The sequence below is a fragment of the Globicephala melas genome, chromosome 4 (assembly GCF_963455315.2).
Source record: "Globicephala melas chromosome 4, mGloMel1.2, whole genome shotgun sequence".
Classification (NCBI taxonomy): Eukaryota; Metazoa; Chordata; class Mammalia; order Artiodactyla; family Delphinidae; genus Globicephala; species Globicephala melas.
In genome coordinates, this window is record NC_083317.1 from 84,023,254 (window position 1) to 84,039,910 (window position 16,657).

Below are 16,657 nucleotides of genomic sequence, written 5' to 3' on the forward strand. Positions count from 1 at the left end.
GATGAAACTACTCATTCCTAAAAACATTGGAAAAAATCATTCAAATCTTCTCTTTAATGTTCAACAATTATAAACCATATGACAACTGAAGTACTTCCTCAGTAAAGCATTAAGCACCAAGACAGTGCTTGATATATCTGCTTATTTTTAAGATACTTTCAAAAATTGATAACTATGTAATGTACTCTTTGCAGTAAGAAGTGTATGGACATTTAATACTGGAAAACACTTACCGATAGAGAGCGGGCTTGTTCTGTAACACATGAGGGTCTATATGCTGTTCCAACAGACTATATATCAGAATAGGCAGGGATGTAAAACAAATATTGTATAAAGTCAGGTACACGCTGTCATACAATGTCTAGAAAGAGAAATTTGTAGGAATTTTGAGACCCTAAACTATGTATTACTATTATACTTATGCATGTAATTACAAAGAAGCATATTAAAAATAAATATAAAAATTACATTACATATTTTCTAATTTACACAAAATTCATTTTATTAATTCCAACTTGTTTCTTATATAGACATAATGTTCCTAGATTTATAATCTTTGTGGAATCTGGAACATTTTGTTATGTCAAGTGATTCTGCTATTATAGTGAATTGGATCTATATTTCAAGATACTCAAATTTGGTCGCTGTGATGTAATTTTAGACAATTCTCCTACACGTATCCTGGGCTTGTTATTATTCCCTTGATATGCTACACATATAGTTTTGCTTTCATGGCTTTGTCTTCCCATCTAAGTCCTACACTTCCTTTAATCCATGATCCATGAAACTTAAAAACACTGGCTCAAATTCCTGATGATAGCTGCTTCTTCTAAAGTCATATGTGCTACTGTTGGTAATTAGTTGGTACTAATTGCTTAGCACTTTGCCTATTCTTTGAATATTGCTTTTCTTAATATTGATACTGTCTCTCGAATTATACTATAAACTCCCCCAAAACCTAATCAAAATAGGTTAAGTCTCCTTGTCACATGCTCTTACAGCATTCTTTATTTCATCCAAGTAAGCAAACATTGTTACTGGCAATCAATGTCCAAGCAGGTATCTGAAATTTAGAGTTATAGGTTGTAAACAGAGGAGAAAACAGTGATTAAGGGTAGAAACAAGTCATTAAAAAAACCTAAGAATAATACACTTGTCATTTCAATAAACTAGAATAAATGTCTTGATCAATTAGAGATGTGGAGTGTGGTATGTGAAAAGGGTGCTCAGGTAGTCAGTCAGAAGCGGTAGGTCCAAGTATGGTTTAGCTATGGGATCTTGGGCAAGTTACTTAATCTCTACGGATTTCAATTTCCTTTTCTATGTGACATGTATACAACAGAAGACCCACCATGTGCTTATTATAGCTACTGCTAACCTATTACAGAGTTTTCCCTCTGAGCCTATAGCTTCAGAACCCTTTTCAATAGAGCACTCCTGGAACCTCTATTAACTATTTACCTTCTGAGATGAAATCTGTATGTCATCCCTGGACTCAATCACTAATGTTTCTTCCAAATCTAAAAAAATTCTATGACTCAAAAAATAAACAATGAGGTAAACTTCCAATAATTATCTGGCCTGGCTTGATATGGATTTTGCAGAAACACTACACGTAAGTTGAAAAAAGTTCACAAAATTCTCTCATAAGCTATTAAGAGTTAATATCTAGTTTTTTAAAAAGCATCCAGAGTTAAAATATATTTTGGTATTAACACTTGCTTCAAACTGAAAATCAGAATAAAGAAATATTATGGATGTTATGCTAATTAAATACACTATTAGAAAAGTTTTGTCTAGTTATCTGTAGGACTAGGAAAAATGGAAAAAGTCCCTCCAAGTATCTACCAAAAACTGAACACACACACTTTACTTTAAAAGGATAAAACAAAAGATTCTATTTACTTACCTGTTGAGAAAACAAACAGTAGAACTGATATAAAAACTGGGGTGTGATAAAGCACACATTCTGAAAAACAAGATTAAATGGAAATAATTGAAATATTTAGGTCTAAAAGAGAAACAATTTCTAAAAATGGCTATTAAGAGTCCAAAAATATAGTATCAGTTGATATGGTAAGTAGATCTGCCCATAAGAACTTGTCCGTATAAAATGGGGAAATAGGATTCCCATTTTATTAAAAAATGTCTATAAGTAGTCTAGGCAGCATTACAAATGTCAGAAAGAAAACACCTTTGACTCCTATCATTGCCAAGCAATACCGTAATTTTGAATTTATAACCTACCATTATTCAATACTTTTCATTTATAGTACAATAAGAAAAGTTTACTTAAACTTTAGAGCTAAAATTGCTTTAAAATGCAGAAATATTTAAAATACAACAAATGGAACGATCAAAACATCTTTCCATTTCAATAGCCTTATGTCACAGCAAAAGTTATAATAACAAGCTAGGAAAAAACTGCCACCATCATCTGTTAGCATTATGCAATCTACCTGTGTTCTTTCACTGGGTTGCAGCTATTAATTAATTATAGAAATATACGCAATATAGGACATTCTGATGTATTAAATGTCTTGGTACTCAGAGGCTCTTAATATGGATTCCACAGAACCCCATCTTTGCCCATAAGGGTCAAGAGATTAGGACAGTGTTTCAACATAATTGGTTTCCTTGTAATCCTATATATTTTATTTTATGCATCTAAAATCCCTATAATTTGTAATCTCAAAAAAGATTAAGAACCTCTGCTTGAAATCATCATATTGGAGTTAAAATTAAAATTTATTACTGGTTCAGGACAACATAACAATAAAGAAATCAAACTAATTGTGTTCTAATTTGCATAGAATAACATACTAAGTGTGAATTTTGATGTATTCTGACAAATTCACACAGCTGTGTAACCACCACCATAATCAAGTTGAACTTTTCTGTCATGCAAAGTTCTCTCATATTCCTTTCTAGTCAATTCTATCACCTGCACCCTTGGCCTCAGGCAACCACTGATTTGCTTTCTGTGAGTACACATTAGATTTATTATAATAAAATAATAAAAGGATATTCCATAAACTGTTAGTTTTACTTACAGAGAAAAAAATTTTAAGAATAATTTGTACGGTAATAGCATTCCTTAAACTGAAACCTCAAATACTCTGTTAGAAACTGATTCTAAAATATATCCATGAAACTTACCTTATAAAAAAAATACTGTACAAGGGTAGCTATTCTAATATAATAAAAATGACCATGAACAAAAAGCAATTTGGAGAGAAATTTAAATCTAGCTATTGCATAGTCACTGTTCCTTGCAGCTTGTCTTCCTTCTTTACCCATGATTCCTGTAATAAGGGGACAAAAAGGTAAGTTCATTGATAACTGATAAGTGTAATGTTTATGATATATCTGCAAATACCTTAATTAACTGTAGCAGCTGAACCTGGACTTAGGATCACTATACCCTAAAATATAGTAGACAATAGATTCCCAAAAGGTTGCTCCCCTTAAATCAAATATGTAATTAACACAAAGCTGTAACTTACACCAGGCATGCAATATCAATTTTCAAAGAATCAGAATAAAATTAATATAAAAATAATATTAAAAGTTCAGGATCTAAGAACATTAAAAAAAATTCTAATGAAGAGAATGCTATAAAACAGCTTTGACTTCACTATTTCCAATTAACATTAAAAATATGCAAATTGAGTAATTTGAACCAAGCAAATATGATCATGTTTAATGGTCTTAAAACTTTCATGCGTAAGTCAAACACAGTGTGCTTTTTAAAAGGAAAATGTACACTATTACTTGAAATCAGTACATAATTTTATCTGATAAATATGAGAACTTTTTTTAGGTTACTATAATTCTTTAGGTTTCAAAAGTTATTGCCAAATTTGTTTATTCAATATGGAAGCAGCTTTGAAAAAATTATTTTTCAAAATTAAAATTTTTTACTTTTGTCATAAAAGTGTTCCAAAATGTATAGGTAAAGACAATCACCTATATTCGCAACTCCTAGAGAAAACCACTATTTTTGGTCTATATACTTTTAGAATTTTTCCTTATGTGTATTTAACATATATAAAAACGAGTGCATAAAGATGGGATTATTTGTTTTGTAATCAGCTTTTGTCACTTACTACATTATGGACATTGTTTATAACATATGTGTTTGTTAACATATTCATTTATTTTCTTAAAAGAAATTCCTGGATGCAAAATTGCTAGGTCAATAGGCACACATTTAAAATTGTTATACATAATAATGCAGGTGTACCAATTTACATTCCCACTAACATCGTATAAGGGCATCTGTTAATCTATACCTTTGTCAATTCCAGGTTTTATCAATCTTTGTAATTTTTGCCAATCTGATAAGCAATTTTAATTTATATTCTTTTAATTATTAGGGAGACAACATTTTTTTCGTGCATTTAGTATTCTGTTTAGATTTCTCCTTTTGTGACAACTGATGGCTCACACCTTTCAACATATTTCTACTAGAATATTTTCCTTATTCTCCTTAATTTGTTAAGACCTCACATATTAGGAAGATTAAGACTGTCATCTATTTTGCAAATATTCCTTACCAGTTTGTCTTTAAAATTTGTTTATGGGAAGTATTTACTTCTGCCACACATATTGATCTTTTTCCTTTTTAGTTCCTTGTTTTGTTTGGTTTTGTACCTAAAAGATCCTTCCACACCTCAAATAACAGGATTATTCATTAAAGTTTCCTATTATTTTTTATGGCCTTCAAAAATTATTGAAATCCTTAATCCACCTGGAATTCGTTTTGCTATAAGCAATGGAAAGGAACCCACTTTTTTTTTTCCAAATAATTAACTAGTTGTATCAGCATATTTTAATCAAATAATTTGCTTCCCTACTTATCTGAAACATCTCCTTTGTTATATACTAAATTTCCAGATGTTTGAACTGATTCTGTTCACTGGTCTGGCTGTTATCATATTAGAATCAAACTGTTATAAATACTGTAGTTTTTATGCTCTAACATATGGTATAGGAAGTTATCATCAAATTACTATGAAGATTTCTGGGGAACAACAGTATACACACTAGAAAGAAAATGAAATTTTCAAAATGAAGAGTTAATAATCCCAAAGAGGAAGGAGTTGATTTGAGAGATACACTGGAAATATTAGACCCAATAACTACTCATCACATAGGCAATTCCAGAGTGAGGAGTATCCTCTTTTCTAACTCTAAAATTTTATCCTTCAACAAAAAACCCATACTCTTCTCTTTTCCTTCCTCAATAAAATTATCGAGGAAGTTAGGTCAGAAAATGGTTTAAATAGGAAATGACTGATAATTTAAACATAATAAAGTGATTTTAGTATTCTGAATCTAATAAAAATTTTAGGCAAAAATAGAAAAGAAATAAGAATGAAGGTTATTAAATTAGAAAGTATTTGAAATTTTACAATTATATTATAGTTTGGTGTAATTTCCTGTCTCTAAAATTATCTTTAAAATAAGTTGCAGAATCTTTGATGAATAAAGTAAATAATAATAACATTCTAAAATGAGAATTTAAAACCATGAGGGTAACTATGTAAATCACAAATTTAGAGTGTTAAAATGATAAAATAATGTGTAAAAGTACTTTAAAAGGTACAAAATGGCAAGTAAAAGTAAAGTTACTTTATTGGGAAGGAGAATTGGCAAAGATAAAATTCACTAATGTGGTATTTATTTCCTTGAAAATTTGGAAGTAAAATATCCTAAATATTGGGCTTAGTTATAATAGCTTTCCAATGGAAATACACTGTGATATATTACCCTGCTGCATTTAGTGTTCATTCATATATTTGATATTGTGCTTTAGTCTACAAAAGGAAAATTCAAAATTACCAATTGATCAAACCAACTTTTTAAAAGTTCAAGAAAAAATCAGTCACCTATGCCAACATGTGCTTCTTGTATCATGCTTACATCATTAGCACCATCGCCAACAGCCAATGTTATAGGCTTCTCAGGTGAGATTTTTATCAGTCTTATTACCTGAAAGACATACAACTAATTAGTTTTAGATAAAATTTAAATCTTCATGTATTTATATAAAGTCATTTATCTGAAACGATCTGTTGTAAGAAAGGTAGAGCAATGAAAAAAATGTTTATATTAGACGATAATAGGCACCGAGGTTCACTTTTTGAGGGATGTCTCCATTAAGATGTTAGGAATGTTTTTCAGAAATGACACAGCAAAACAGAGTACTATCTTTGGATTTTATGATGGTATGTAAGAATCTTTTAAACAGTTTAAATTTGTAAAAAGCTTAATAATAATTGTGTAAAAAATAATTACAATTAATTGCACTTTGTCAGGCAATTTTTTTTCCTTCTCAAGAAATTATTCTTTTCATTTGATACAGGGGAAAGATAATTATTTTCTCTTGTAATAAAATTTTTAAAATTTTATAAAGCAATCAAAATTAAATTCAATAAAATCAAAAGAAAGGTTTCTTTGGAATACTTGAATATACTTTTATAAAGAATCTAGGAGGACTTCCCTGGTGGCACAGTGGTTAAGAATCCGCCTTCCAATGCAGGGGATGCAGGTTCGATCCTGGTCAGGAACTAGATCCCACATGCGTGCTGCAACTAAGAGTTAGCATGCAACAGCTAAGGAGCCTGCTGGCTGCAATCAAGGGGCCCACCCGCCGCAACCAAGAAAAAAAAAGAATCTAGGCATTAGCTCTGTTTGGTCTCAGGTTTTAGTCTCCATAGACTGGGGGAAGTACATGGCTTATAATAATAATAAAATAGGCACTGTAAAAAAAAAATCCACGAAGCCAAAAAAACTGGATGTAAAATTTTTTAGACCTATATGTAAAAAAATGTGTTCAGATGTGCATTTCAAAGGGTATCCTTGTGAAGATTACAGTTGCAAAAAATATTTGTATAGGCTATCACTTGAATCATAGTTAGCTGAACTTTAAATAATTCCTGTATATAGCTTCATATCAGAATTAATTGGCTTTTCAACTTTTTACTAAAGTTCTATTTATCACTTAACAGCTATCTTTAACAAAGAAAATTATCACTTCGTAAGAATGCAAGAATAAGCACAGATCAACAGAACCACCTGGAGGTGCAGATGAACTGAAGTCTTATAGGCTCCCTCACCAGTTAAGTAACTAACTTGTGAGACTTCAGTTATCACAGTTCAAATTTATGTCTCAGGAAAATCACAAACTGCTACCTACCACGTGGTCATTTCTAGGTCACAATGATCTATTTCTAGGTCATTATGAATAGTTGAAACTTCAATATTCACTGTGAAATTTCCAAAGGCCTAATGTACGTGGTTAAAATTCATATTATGAGAAGTGACTGACCCCTAGTAAGATACATATACTGCATACCACCAAATGGAACTATATGAGGCATTAACGTTAAAGAATACTTTTTTTTTTTTAAATTAATTTTACTTTTGGCTGCTTTGGGTCTTTGTTGCTGCAGGCTTTCTCTAGTTGCAGCGAGTGGGGGCTACTCTTCCTCGTGCTGCGCGGGCTTCTCATTGCGGTGGCTTCTCTTGTTGCGGAGCATGGGCTCTAAGCATGCGGGCTTCATTAGTTGTGGCACATGGGCTCAGTAGTTGTGGCTTGCGGGCTCTAGAGTGCAGGCTCAGTAGTTGTGGTGCACGGGCTTAGTTGCTCCACGGCATGTGGGATCTTCCTGGACCAGGGCTCGAACCCGTGTTCCCTGCATTGGCAGGCAGATTCTTAACCGCTGCGCCACCAGGGAAGTCCGAAGAATACTTTTAAATCTAAATACATTTATGGGACTTGTTATGACATAAACATACCTTTGCTTTCTGCAGTGGTGCCATACGACAGCACATTACAGCTGAACAATTTTTACAAACTTCCATAAATAGTTTTTCATGTTCCCTGAGTGCAAGAGACAGACTGGTCCCATCCACCACCAGACCATGCTGAATCACATGGTCCTCTGTAATTCTAAAAAAGAAAATAATTATATTCTCTGTAAGATACTTTAAAGCCATATTATTCAGACTCATCTAGTAAACAAAAGCTTCTTACCGAAAGATGGATCATTTACTCAGACTTCACTGTTACAAAACTGGCATGTCAGGGAACAAACTGAGTTCTATCACTTCAAAGTTAAGATTAAGCAGAACTGAGAGTGACTGATATGATGAGTAAAACAGACGATGTTCATTTTTACAATGAATTGGTATATACATGCAGTAACCGTATTTTCTAAAATGTGAACTGTAATACATAATCTGAGGATATTCTCCCAAACTGTGACTATGGAAAGTCTTACAAAAATAAAAAAAGTTACTAGTTACACATTTAGCAAATTCTAATTTTAAAAAATTAAATGACATCAGAATGTTCGGGAAAATTTACAAGCTAGATTCACCGTAGGAAGGAAAGGAATGAAGGAATCATAACTGTCTCTTGATATTTAACCCTACAATGGACTGTAATGCCAGGTATTACGACGGTGGAACATGGAAAACACCCCTCTTGTGGGCATACACTAAACCGAGGACTACTCCAAAGCATGACCTAATTACTGGCAACTGGGCAAACTACTTGTGACAAGAAAGAGGTAAGAAGAAGAAAAACAAAAAGAAAGATAAGAAGCTTGCATCAGTATGTAAATCAACTGTATTACTGAGCACACTATTTTGTTCAACTGCTTTACCCCGCTCCTCCTTTGGTAATAAGAGTTTCTCGCTGAAAGAAGCAGCATACGTATATACAGATTTACATTCTGGAGCAAGCTTCTTATGCTGCTAAAGGCCAGCACTCAAAGTAGCATTGCACTAAATCCACCAAAAGGAAAATACTACAGTTCACCACTGGGTTCACAGTATAGCAAGACTGCTACTGAGAAACATCCATACATTTTCAATTTTTTTTCAGCTTTATTGAGATATTATTAACATATAACATATATAAGTTTAAGGTGTGCAACATGATGGTTTGATACACATATATACTGCAAAAATGACTACCACAACAAGGTTAGTTAATACCTCCATCCTTTCACATATTTTTTTGTGTGTGGTGATAACATTTAAGATCTACTTTCTTTACAACTTTCAAATATATAATATAGTACTGTTAATTACAGTCACCATGCTGTACATTAGATCCCCAGAACTTATTCATCTTATATATAAACTTATATGTAAGTTTGTACCCTGTGACTATCATCTCCCCATTTCCCCCACACCCCAGCTCTTGGCAACCACCCTTCTACCACTAGCTTTTTAAAATTCCACATATGAGTATTTGTTTCTCTCTGACTTACTTTACTCAGCATAAAGCCTCAAAGTCCATCCATGTTATCACAAAAAGCAAGATTTCCTTCTTTTTTATGGTTGAATAATATTCCTTTGTGTGTGTGTATACACACACACACATCACATTTTCTTTATCCATACACACAACAATGGACATTTAGGTTCTTTCCATTCTTGGCTACTGTGAATAATGCTGCAATGAACATGGGAGTGTGGATATCTCTGAGATAGTGATTTCATTTCCTTTGGATAAATACCCAGGAGTGGAATTGCTGGATCATATGGTAGTTCTATTTAAAATTTTTTCCATACTGTTTTCCATAGTGGTTGTACCCTCAAATTTTAAATGACAAGTGAGAAGACTATTAAATGAGCAACAATCTATAAAAACTAAATAAATACTGTAATTTTTGTCTTATAATACTTAATTCTTTTCTGTAAGTTAAAATTATGTCTTTCATAGTATGCCTAACAACTACTGTGTTGCACTACAACTAATAAGTGGTAAACAACATTCACAACATAAAATTTTAAAAATGTATATTTCTTTTAATAGTTCTCCAATATCCAAAATCAGCACCTAAACTATTCTTCCTCCCTGTTGGCTGAACTTATTTAGCAGCCTCTGCTGCCTCCAATACATTCAGCGTGAGCACTGCCTGAGCACATGGCCTCATAAGAAGAAGTAGCAGCCAAGAGTAGGACAGATCAGATCAGTTTTCCTTGGCAACCTTCCCACAGCATACTAACTTAGGTTTTCCTCTGGACAGGTGTCATAAATCAGCATACTATCTCACAATCCATGGGGTGACATTTATGCAGTACGGAAAACCAGCTCACAGTTCTGGTACACAGTAAGGTAGCATCTGCTTATTTCTGTAGTCTCATGTCTCAATACTTCCCACATCATCTCCCATCTATTCCATTCTCTGGCCACATTTAACTACTATCAATTCCTTGAATGAATCTCTCAGCTCTGGGAATTTGCATACATTGCCCGCTTTGCTTCTTGGTGTTACTCTCTGACCAGTTTACATTTCATCGCTGGAAACAACACAGTCGTGAGTTCTAATGTAGAGCAAGAACTTAGCCTACGCTAAGCTCAGGCTAAGCTTCCCTCTTCTGTCTACCCACAGCTCTCTGTTCTTGCCTCAGTTACAATTCAGTTGTGATAGGTCTATGACAATATATTTATTTCTGTTTTTCCTACACATTGTAAGTATTCTGGGAATAAATACACCTTATGTGACTCTGTTCCAAATGCCCAGATAAGAGACAATCATTATATGTTTGTGAAGGACTGGATATATACACTAAAGCTTTCAAAGGTATGGAATTCTTTTGCTATACCCAAAATTTTTAGAATAGATACTTCCTGAAAGTCTGTAAATCAAAATCCTATTGACTTACACGGTTAACTCAGAAAATGCACTCCAGGAACTCCCTGGCAGTCCAGTGGTTAAGAGTCTGTGCTCCCACTGCTGAGGGCCCAGGTTCAATCTCTGGTCGGGGAGCTAACATCCCACAAGCCTCATGGCATGGCCAAAGGAAAAAAAGAAAAGAAAACGTACTCCACCAAAAAGATGGTATCTCTAAAACATAAGTTTCACACAGCAAGCCTAAAATTCATTTTAAGGTATAACCTTCACTTTATAATACAGCTTTTGTACAAAAAGGGAAATGAACAATACCCATGATCTTAACAGACTCACTAAAAGCACATATATAGAAGACTTAAAAAAATTCTAAAATACAAGTAATAATTATCTTTAGATGGCTGTATTATATTATTAACCATATCTTCTTTACCATTTTCAGTATTTTTTAAATGAACATTTAGTATTTTTAAAATCAGGAGTAATATTTAAGAAGTAAATGATTCTGAGCAAATAGTCTGTATGTTTTAGGGAGTTCTTGACATCATGATACTTAAATGTTTAAGCAATCACGATAGTGTTGGCACTGCTCCAAAACTGTAGTATAATTACCTAAATTAATCACCTTTTTGAGCTCAAGCAAAGACCCTTCTGAGAGCTGCACTGTCTCTTTAAAACATTCCTTAAGTAAGTTTTTCTCTGATGAAATCCAGAGTTTAGTATCACATCAATCTCTGCATAACAAATGTAAATCAAGCACTGAATGTACATTGACAACTGTGGCATTGTCTTTTCGCATTTGTTTTTCTGCATTAATATTACAAGACTGCAAAGACAGGTACCTGTAGAATATCTTAGATGGCTACATACAAGCAACCCTGATGCTTACACTGAAGCACTCCTGATTTATTGTAAAAACAACTGACTGTGTTAAATGGGGGCTCCTAAATAAAGTTGATTTACCGAAAAAAGCAGATTTAGAGAAAAAGAGAACGCATTAAGAAAATAAATACCTATGAAATTATCTTTGAACAGTAAAATGCAGATTAATTTCCCTGTTTGGTCATGTGAACCTCATCAGTGGTTGGCAAATGTTTTCTGTAAAGCGTTAGAAGTAAACATTTTGATTTTAAGTTTTGTGGGCCATGAGGCTAAATTGAGGATATTATGTAGGTACTTATGCTACAAAAGAGGAAACAAATTTTGACAAAAAAAATTTTAAGTAAAAAATGTAATAATTAAGGGACTCTCTCGCCTTCTGAGAGGGTCCACACTGTCTGTGGAGTGTTTCTCCCTAAATAAATCCACTTCTTATCTATCACTTTGTCTCTCACTGAATTCTTTCTGTGATGAGACATCAAGAATCCGAGCTTCATTAAGTCCTGAGGCCAGTCTTTTGAGTTCTGCGGGAACTAAGGCCCACACCCAGGTGGAGGATGGAATGATGATGTTGACCCACATGACTTCAATCAACTAAAGCTTGGACTCTATCAATCGTGGCCCCAATTCTATGCTGAATTCTCCTCTGCTCAAGCCCCTTCATGAATATGCATGTACCCTTAACTTAAAACTTCCCCAAGTTTGCTGTTTGGGGGAGACACTATTTCAGGAAAGATCCCCAGTGTTCTCCTTACTTGCTGCAAGTAATAAATCTTTCCTTTTCGCGAAAAAAAAAAAAAAATTAAGTACAATTTTTAAAGTAATAGAAGTCTACTAATGAGGAGAACAGAAACCTTTTTATTTTGCAGGGGGAAGAACTCCAATTAATTTTGATTAATTGGGGTTCAAAGTTCATGTTTCCTATCATCAAAATCAATTGCACATGTCCATGTGTTAATGCTGATCTGTAATGAAATTTTACATTTTATTGCAAAAGAACCATCTGTAATGAGATTTTGTATTTCATTTTTGATTATGTCTTTTCAAACAGGCAGTATATTAAAGCATATTATCACTGAATAATAAACACAATTCTTTGCCACCTAATTTGATAATAATCAACACTCCACTATGCTTTAAGAGTGTGATATTAAAATTCCATTTTTCTTTTCATGTTTGGACATGATGGTTAAATACTGATAATAAAAATATACTAAAATGTCATACGGCAAAATGTGTGGCACGAAAAACATTAACAAGTTATAATTGTGTCGCTGTGATTTGTAGTATATATCAAGCAGCAGTGAGAAATGAGAAAGGTGCTTTATAAGGTCTCTGTCCCAATTACTCAACTGTGCTGTTATAGTGCAAAAGCCTTCACTGATGATGTGTAAATGAACAAATGTGGCTCTGTTCCAATAAAACTTTATTTACAGACACCGAACTTTTAATTTCATGTAATTTTCACACCATGAAATATTACTCTTCTTTGACTTCTTTTTCATCCATTAAAAAATGTAAAAATTATTTTGAGCTCATGGGCTGTAAAAAAGGCAGTGGGCCATATTTGGGCCCATGGGCCATAGCTTGCTGGCCCCTGAACTCCATGATACAGATAATTATATTCTTACCTTCTGGCAAGCTGCCTCAACTTTTCAGCACATTCACTGTCTGACGTCTGGTTTATAAGTTCAAGGATGTTCATGGTTCTGTGAAAATGTCCACATGACAAACTCACACTAACAGCTGTTTCATGTTTATCTCCAGTAAGTACCCATACTTTGATACCAGCCATTCTCAATGCTTCAATAGTTTCTCGAACTTTATCTTGTAGTCTGAAAATAAAAGAAACAAAATTAGTAGTAGAGAACATTTTTTTGACTGTATTTAAAGTATGAACCACAAAGTAAAGTAAGGTAATTCCGAACTCCTTAACCTAGGGATGTTATAGTATAGTAATATAATTGAATTTTTTTCCATTAGGGAAAAAATAGGAATAACCAAATTAGTGACCACCTGGCTAATATAAAATCTACAACTGTGTGCTAACACATGTTTGTCACAATGGGAATTCCAGAGTTGTGAGGCATTTTAGGTGACAGATACTAAATGATCGCTTGGGTCAATACTGCCTTAATGAGAACATTTGTGCATTCTCACAATTGTAAAGTTTCCTTCCCTTCATTTTGGTTACTGATAATACTACTGTAAATGTATTTGGTTTTTTTGAAGCTCACAGGGTATTGATATGTTGGAGCACTATGTAAACTTAAATGTAAAATCTACAACTTCATATTTTAAGAGTGTATCTTCAAAGCTGATTTTTATAGAACCAACTAACTATATAGTCTTCATAAACTCATTTTCTTAGAAAGTCTTAAATTTCAAATTAGAAGATTTTCTCCTTTTTCGGCAAGAAAATCTCTTACCTCATTAGTTCAAAATTCAGACTGTGGACAATAATGGTCTACATATAACCTCAGGGAGTCTCATAAATCTCATGAGGACAACTGAAAAGTAAATGAAACCCTAGATTTTAAAAAATGCAAGCACCTTTAGATCTAGCGGGTAGAGAAAAACGTAACAATAGGCTTAATTTGTAGAATTCAATTTAATTCAAGAAACTGAAACACACAGGGAGAGAGATGCTGGGAACAAAGGCAAAGAATAAGTAGACCTCAAGGAATTCACAGGCTAACAGAGGAGAAAGTCTTCAACAAATAATATACTGCCTACAAAACTACTACAACAGAACTACCTACAAAACATGGAGGCTTTCCAAACGAGAGAATTTTTAATACTGTTAGGGGTTAGGAAAGGTCCTCCTGGAGTGGGGGTGATATATGAACTATGGTTTATGAACAGGTATTCACAGATGGATAAGGGAAGAATGATCCAGGCAGAAAGCACAGCCTTGCCAACGAAAAAAGGCACAAAATAGAACACTTTTAACTATAGCTGTCGTTCAGAGAACTAGACAGTTTGGTACTGTTGAAATGTAAAGTGGAAGGGGGGGCAGTGGTAAGAGGTGAGGCTGGAGAATTAAGCAGGAACTTAAAATCTTTGTATGGAACACTGAGGAATAGTCTAAAAACTCCAGACTACAGGCAAAACTATACATGGCTGTATTCTTTCAACTATTTCAGATAGCTGGCTAGAACAAAAATTATATATATGGACTGGGAAAAATTAAGGCTTTAATTCTCTGTTTTCATTTTAAATACATTAAGTATAAAATGTTAAAAAATAGAATTTGTCATAAATTAGAAACACTTGGCTAGAAAAATTCTTATGAGAGAAAAATGATATTGCCTATTTGTCTGATACTTACTTGTCTTCTACTGCTGTAGCTCCCAGTAATATCAGGTCTTTCTCTATGAACTGGAAGACATCTGCCAATTTCTCTTCCCGTTGCTGCAAGGCAGTCCTGGCTTCAAATAAATGTCTATCTATTTCCTCATACTCCTTAGGTGTAAACTCTCTATAGGCCATACACAGAGTTCTTAGCCCTTTCTAAAATAGGAAAATTAAAGACAAAAATTGAACAAAGATAACTAATGGGGAATTAAGAAGTCACTGAAATAAACTGAGGACCCCATTACCAAAATTCAACTATAAATAATTTAAAAAGTACTATCATCTAGTGATAGGAAATAAATAAACTGTCACAAAACCCTAGTTATCTGAGTTATGGGACACATATTATCATAGCTCTTGCAATTTTTGATGAGTTCCTAAACAGTTGCTCAAAAAAATTAAGGTCATTGAATTGTAGAACATTAGAGCCTAGACAGGATCATAAAGACGATCTACCTGTGATTTTAAATATGTTTTACCAGGAAAGCCAAAAAGTTCTATAATGGTACCTTTAGGATTATCAAGAGAGAGGCAGCCCCAGGTTCTTCTCTCCTGTTTTAACCACTACAACTCCACTTTTATCTATTTATTTTTTTTAGACAATTTTTTTTAAAGTCTTTATCGAATTTGTTACAATACGGCTTCTGTTTTATGTGGTTTTTTTTGGTTTTTTGGCTGCAAGGCATGTGGGATCTTCCCGAGCAGGGATTGAACCTGCATTGGAAGATGAAGTCTTAACCACTGGACTGGCAGGGAAGTCCCCACTTTTATCTACTTTAAAAGAACTTTTTTTTAAGCAAAGGGGACTATAATTTCCTGAGGGTTCATGATATGACAAATTCACATTTCAAATAAAGAAGCCTGTAAAGTGGTCATTATCAACCAACCAATACTTTCTAGAGCCACTGAATGAATGATTTTAAATTGTATCATTATACCTTTACTGGTGAATTGGAATTTCACAAAACTTAGGAATATATATTTGATTATCTGATTCTACCAGGTGTAAACTTTTCTTATGGTGTTAATATTTGGAAGTTGGTATCTAAATCTGAAAGCTTACAAAAGTTCTTTTTCTTGCAACACATTTTCCTCAGAAAAACCCAAAATAAATGTTCTAATAGTAGGACTCAGAAAGGAAAAGTTTTAAAATACTATATGACACTACTTAGATTTCTAAATGTTGTCATTCCTTGATTTACAAATGACCTACACCTATAAACACCTGCTTCTCTTAAATAACAGTTAAGAGACTATGAGAGTTACTAAATTAATTCCACAACAAACATTTATTGAGTGCCAACTACGTGCCAGCATTTTTCTGGATTAAAATGACAGAAAAGTAGAATAGGACTTCCCTGATGGTGCAGTGGTTAAGAATCTGCCTGCCAATGCAGAGGACACGGGTTCGATCCCTGATCCAGGAAGATCCCACATCTTCCTAGGATGTTGCTTGCCATGGAGCAACTAAGCCCGTGCACCACAACTACTGATCTCACACTCCGCAACTACTGAGACCACATGTTGCAACTACTGAAGCCTGCAAGCCTAGAGCCGGTGCTCCGCAACAAGAGAAGCCACTGCAACGAGAAGCCCATGCACCGCAATGAAGAGTAGCGCCCCCCCCACTCGCCACAACTAGAGAAAGCCCACAGGCAGCAACGAGGACCCACCGCAGTCCCCGGCCCCCCCCCAAAAAGTAGAACAATGCCTTTGTTCTTATGGATATTACAGCGTGGTAGATGAACTAGACCATAAACAAA

General features: G+C 33.9%; 1 protein-coding gene across 5 annotated transcripts in view; it reads right to left on the reverse strand.

Annotated features, from left to right (window-relative positions):
• ATP11B (ATPase phospholipid transporting 11B (putative)) overlaps positions 1-16,657 on the reverse strand; it is a 119,406-nt gene that overhangs the window by 34,573 nt on the left and 68,176 nt on the right. For all 5 annotated transcript variants that reach the window (XM_070045477.1, XM_030862742.3, XM_030862751.3 and 2 more), the window contains 7 exons: positions 14,869-15,050; positions 13,169-13,372; positions 7,807-7,960; positions 5,895-5,997; positions 3,160-3,305; positions 1,910-1,969; positions 234-361 (listed from right to left, as the gene is read on the reverse strand). In XM_070045477.1, the coding sequence (XP_069901578.1) occupies positions 234-361; positions 1,910-1,969; positions 3,160-3,305; positions 5,895-5,997; positions 7,807-7,960; positions 13,169-13,372; positions 14,869-15,050 (977 nt within the window). The remainder of the gene's footprint in view (positions 1-233; positions 362-1,909; positions 1,970-3,159; positions 3,306-5,894; positions 5,998-7,806; positions 7,961-13,168; positions 13,373-14,868; positions 15,051-16,657) is intronic.